The 5,656-nt window shown below is 45.0% G+C and overlaps 1 protein-coding gene across 1 annotated transcript; it reads left to right on the top strand.

The window, feature by feature from the left end:
- Nucleotides 1-2,151: 2,151 nt before the first annotated feature.
- LOC109764089 (putative F-box protein At3g16210) lies at nucleotides 2,152-5,405 on the top strand. The gene is made up of 3 exons (XM_020322930.4): nucleotides 2,152-3,404; nucleotides 4,227-4,325; nucleotides 5,103-5,405. Exons 1-2 carry the CDS (start codon nucleotides 2,264-2,266, stop codon nucleotides 4,265-4,267), a joined length of 1,182 nt encoding a protein of 393 aa, XP_020178519.3. The 5' UTR covers nucleotides 2,152-2,263; the 3' UTR covers nucleotides 4,268-4,325; nucleotides 5,103-5,405.
- The last annotated feature ends 251 nt before the right edge of the window (nucleotides 5,406-5,656 follow it).

Genomic DNA, 5,656 nt, shown 5'->3' on the forward strand with positions numbered 1-5,656 from the left:
TGGTTCTTGTTTGGTTCTTCTCCTTGTGAGTTTTGGAGCTTATGGTCATCTTGATGACAAGCTCGAGTTCATCGAAAACGGAGTTCACATGCATCTTCTATAATGTTTTCGATGTTGGAGGTTTTGCCAGTTCTTCTCTTTTAGAGATTTCACTCCTCTGTTTTCTCTGTTGTGTTCCTGAAAGCCTCAAGCGGTAGTACTGCTCTCTAGAGCGGTAGTACCTCTTGTAAGCGGCAGTACCACGACCCTGTGCCGCGCGTAGTACCGCTGCTTCTGGAATACATTTTTTTCGTGTCGGGTTTCGCGGTAGTAGAGCGGTAGTACCTCTTATAAGCGGTAAGCGGTACTGCCTCTCCACCCGAGCGGTATTACCTCTTATAAGCGGTAAGCAGTACTACCTCGCCACCCAAGTGGTAGTACCTCTTATAAGAGGTAAGCGGTACTACCTCTCCCCAGAGCGGTACTACCTCTCTGGCAGAACTACATCTCGTGTTTTCTCTCTCGTTGGGTTGTTTTGACCGTGCTAAGCGGTAGTACCGCTCCTCCAAGCGGTAGTACCGCTTGTACACGACCTGAGCACATAATGGTTGGATTCGGGAGCCCCTATAAAAGGGGGTCTTCTTCCCTATTCAACCTTATCCTTTGAGCTCGTGTTCTTCCCCCATTGTTGACGTTCTTCGAGCTTGCTAATTCTCAATCCCTCCATGGATTCTTACTAGTTTTTAAGGGAAGAGAGAGAGAAGATCTAGAACCACATTTCCACCAATCACTTTCTCCTCTATGTGAGGGGAACCCCTTGGATCTAGATCTTGGTGTTTTCCTTCTTAATCTTCCTCTCATTTTCCTCCATAGCTTTCGTTGCTTTGGTGGGATTTGAGAGTGAGGGACTTGGGCACTCCGTGTGCCCTTGCCATTGCATTTGGTGCATCGGTTTGAGTTCTCCACGATGGTACGTGGAAGTTACAAGTTGAGAAGCTTATTACTCTTGGGTGCTTGGTGCCCTTGAGCTTGTTTCTCTTGGGTGCTTGGGCGCCCTAGACGGTTGGTGGTGTTCGGAGCTCAATCATTGTGGTGTAAAGCTTCGGGCAAGCGTCGGGGTCTCCAATTAGGTTGTGGAGATCACCCCGAGCAATTTGACGGGTACCGATGACCGCCCCAAGGGTTGCCAAAGTATACGGGTTCGGTGACCGCCCCCAAGGGTTGCCATTTGTACGGGTTCGGTGACCGCCCTCAAGAGTCCCTTAGTGAAATCACGACATCTTGCATTGTGCGAGGGCGTGAGAAGATTACGGTGGCCCTAATGGCTTTTTGGGGAGCATTGTGCCTCCACACCGCTCCAAACGGAGATTAGCATCCGCAAGGGTGTGAACTTCGGGATACATCGTCGTCTCCGCGTGCCTCGGTTATCTCTTACCCGAGCCCTTTACTTATGCACTTTACTTTATGATAGCCATATTGTTCTTTGTCATATATCTTGGTATCACATAGTTGCTTATCTTGCTTAGCATAAGTTGTTGGTGCACATAGGTGAGCCTAATTGTTTTAGGTTTTGTGCTTGACAAATTAACCGCTAGGTTTATTCCGCATTTGTTCAAGCCTAAACCGTAATTATTTTAAAGCGCCTATTCGCCCCTCCTCTAGACGACATCCACAATCTTTCACCCGGGACTCCGACGACGAGCGGTTCCTTGACGCCTACGCTCAGACGTCGGAGGAGGACATCACCGAGGCATAGTCCGAGTCGGAGAATGACAAGTAGTAGCAGTTTTTCATTTTATTTATCTATCATAGGAGAAGACTATGAACTATCTATGCACTATTTTGTATCGTAGAAGTGACGAACTATCTCACATTTGTACTATCGAAACCAAATGTGTATCGAATCGTAATTTACATAGTAGGCGTCAAGAAAAAAAAAAAGAAATATAGCGCGCCTGCTGGAGCGGCTCGGGCGCGCTTTATTTTGCGGCAGCCACTGGAGCCAACGCACGGCTGCGCGCAAAAGCTGGCTCACCCGGCACTGTATACTGATTTTTAGCACGCCGCGCATTGGGCCGCTGTTGGAGATGGTATAAGACGCTAAAAAACGTTTGTTAGCGTTTTACACTTTATTTTATTTTATTTATACCCTAAAAAAAGATGTAAGATGCTACAAAAAGGTTCCCAAAATCAATCCCCTCGCTTCGCTAGTACTACTCGCCGGCGGCGTGGACAACGCCATCCTCCCCAGCCGACCAAATCACCCACCGAGAGGAGCCCTAGCATGAGCACGAGAGGGGAGATGGCTCCCCGCCGCCGCAGCACCTCTCCGCCGCCCGCCTCTCTGCCAGACGACGACGACATGCTTCGGGAGATTCTCCTCCGCCTCCCGCCGCGGCCTTCCTCCCTCCCCCGGGCCTCCCGCGTCTGCAAGCGTTGGCGCCGCCTCGTCGCCGACCCCCGATTCCAACGCCGCTTCCGCGACCACCACCACGGCAAGCCTCCTCTCCTCGGCTTCTTCTTCGAGGACTATCGCTCCTGTCCGTTTGTTCCAGTGCTGGATCGACCAGATCGCATCCCCCGGGATCGCTTCTCCATGTCTCGCCGCGAGGACAACCGCATCGTCGACTGCCGCCACGGGCTTGTCCTTTTCCTCAGCGGAAGGCCGCCGCGCAGCCCAAGTGTGTGGGACCCCGTCGCCCGCAAGCAGCGCTGCCTGACCCTCCCACCAGAGCTGGACAACGACCGGATGTACTTTTTCAACCGGGCGGTGCTTCGCCCTGCCCGCGGCCAAGGCCCCCGTTCAAGCCAATTCCAGGTGGCCCTGGTAGCCTATGACGACAGAGGAGAAGCAAGAGCTTCGGCATGGGTTTACTCATCGGAGACTGGCATATGGAGCAAGAGCAAATCACTGCAGCTGCAATCTTCTGTACCTATGGACCAATCCAGTACTTTGATTGGGAATTCTCTTTACTGGTTACATACCTATGCACCGCATGTGCTTCAGGACCATCGTCAGTATTTCGTACTTGAGTTTGATCTGAATAATCAGAGCCTAGCCGTGACCGAGCTGCCGGCACACATAGAACCCGGGTATCACACATTGAGGATTATGCCCGCCGAAGATGGTGGGCTTGGCTTCATCCATCTCTCACTATTCAATGCCCAATTATGGAAGAGAAAGCCTGATTCTGATGGTTCAGCTGTATGGGTGCTCGACAGAGCTATTGAATTCGGGGAACTTGGATCAACTTGCAAGGGTGACTCCCTCACTTTAGTTGGGTTTGCCGAGGAGAGTAATGCAATCCTTGTATCGACAGCTTCTGGTGTCTTCGTGGTCTATCTCCAGTCAATGGAGTTTAAGAAACTTTCCAATACGGTGTTCTTCTTTCCCCATTATCCATATGAATGTTGCTATGCTGCAGGTAAAAATATCAATCACCATATTTTTTTACTTTGTATTATAAGATCAATTTATTTTTTGTAATTAGTTGCTGAAATGCGTATCATATACTATGCTGATGATTGAAGCTCAGTTCAAATCATGTCAATTTTTCCTTTTGCTGCTTGATGAAATCTTTAAAAGAAAATATTGCATCCGTCCCAAATTACTTGTCTTAGATTGATATTGATATAATCTAAGAAAGTAATTCAGGACGGAGAGAGTAGTCCTTAAGGTTGCTGTTCTTTTCTGTTGGTCATATGCATAAATTGTGTTTCGAATGTAGTCTTATGTGCTTATCTGAAATATATATCTTTTCAGCACCGATAACAGTTGGAAATCAATGCTATGGTTTTTGTCACCTGTGGAAGGGCCATGCTGTGATTAGCTAGTTCAGATGTACAACTGGAGAAAAAATTGGCCGTACCTATTATATGTTTCTTGTGGGGCTTTTAGTTCTGCCATGTCTTAATTTGCTCCGCTTCGTCTGACAAGGAATCGTGTTTACTAAAGATGATTTCTAGAAAGTATCTTTTCTTGTGCGTGAATTGTGTTATGATAATATTCAGTGCTGGTCTGCAGTTCTCTTGATAATGTGACACATAACAGTTAAAAAAGAATATCTTCCTGAAGTGAGTCCATTTGCACTAGAGAATAAATTATTTTCTGTATGTCTCATGTAATTTTTCTCAGATTACATAACTAGACAACTTTCAGTTCACCTAGATATTCCATTATATTGCTCTTTTCTATCGATGGTTTTCCATCCGAATTATCATTGGTTCCTGACTTATTATGCTCGTAGGTACTGGCATTGTTGATGTACATGGCAGAGATGAGTGTTGAAATATATGGGAGATGCTCGTCTGTTAGCACATGTTAGTACTTTGTGATGACTGAAAAGGTGACATGACTTTATCTCCTGGACGTTCATCAGGGATATATGTGTCATTTTACAATATATTGCTGCATGGGCTTTGACTGATGATTTTTTTTATGAAAGTATTAAATCCCTTTGTAATTGTAAGACATCCACTACTTTGCCTAAGTAATTGAGAACAATATATACCGGAACATAAGAATCCTAATCAGTACAGTTTCCGTTATCACACTAGTAAGTTGTACTAACTTATAAGCATCTCTAATCAAGTCATATGTTTTTTTTAAAAATGCAGTCAATTTCTCAACTTTATCACTAGTGTATATACTGTTGACTAGGTTCATAAATTAAAATATTTCTAGGTTACATAAATTTGTGAATTTATATGGAGGTATTATATCGTTTTGTTAACTCTCGATGGTAATAGAAATAGTGGTCAAATGCTCAAAGCTCTGCTCTTCTAGTGCCCTGCAAAGGTTAAAATGACATCCAGTTTGGGCTGAAACAAATGTTATTTATGAGTTATAAAGTACTCCCTCAGTCCCCAAATGTAAGACTATTTTTGACACCATGATAGTGTAAGAAATGATCTTATATTTTGGGACGGAGGGAGTACCTGCCAATACTATACTTGTTCTTATGTGAGTAGTTCTACTTCAGTTTATAAGAAGTATATGCTATGCTTATAATTAAGCTGAATGTTTTTATTTTCTATTGTTTTGCCATTTATTTCCCCAATGATATTTCACTATTTAAGGTATTCTTTGTGAGCTAACTGATTGGATTATTGTTATTATGCAGGTATGTCCAGGTTGCAGGAATGGCTTACCCGGTGTAGGTTCTTCTGTTTTCTGGTGTTGTGGTCAGGGCCAGTGATGGTCCACTCCATCTGAAAATTGATCCAGTGTAGTAGTACTCATCAAGTGTGAAGTACACTTGGAGGAATGAACTGTTTAACTTGTTAGCTCCCACTCTTATTTCAGTGACCTCTGTAGAGACAGCACGAAAATTGGCTGTCTCTTGCTCCCTTGCACAACTTTATTAAGACTTTGTCCCTTGTACAGGTTGATTAAGGCTTCCAGTGGCTCGTTTGCTTGTGTATCACTATTTTGAGTGCATTTGCCAAGCAAGCTCGGCTCTTGGTTGACGGGTTGGCGCTCCATGAGTCTCACAGTAAAATTGGTTGCTCATGCTGGAAACAGAAAAATCCAGACATCTTCATAGGATTCTGACGCTGCCTAGCAGCTACTCCCTCCGTCCGGAATTACTTGTCACAAAAATGAATGTATCTACAACTAAAATACATCTAGATACATTCATTTCTTGGACGAGTAATTCCGAACGGAGGAAGTAGC

Source organism: Aegilops tauschii, chromosome 3, assembly GCF_002575655.3.
Source record: "Aegilops tauschii subsp. strangulata cultivar AL8/78 chromosome 3, Aet v6.0, whole genome shotgun sequence".
Taxonomy (NCBI): Eukaryota; Viridiplantae; Streptophyta; class Magnoliopsida; order Poales; family Poaceae; genus Aegilops; species Aegilops tauschii.

Excerpts from the sequence above, each read along its gene's own strand:
- LOC109764089 (XM_020322930.4), top strand. The coding sequence starts at position 2,264 with ATGAGCACGAGAGGGGAGATGGCTCCCCGCCGCCGCAGCACCTCTCCG. Across the intron at positions 3,405-4,226 it reads TGAATGTTGCTATGCTGCAG|GTACTGGCATTGTTGATGTA; the intron begins GTAAAAATATCA and ends TTATGCTCGTAG.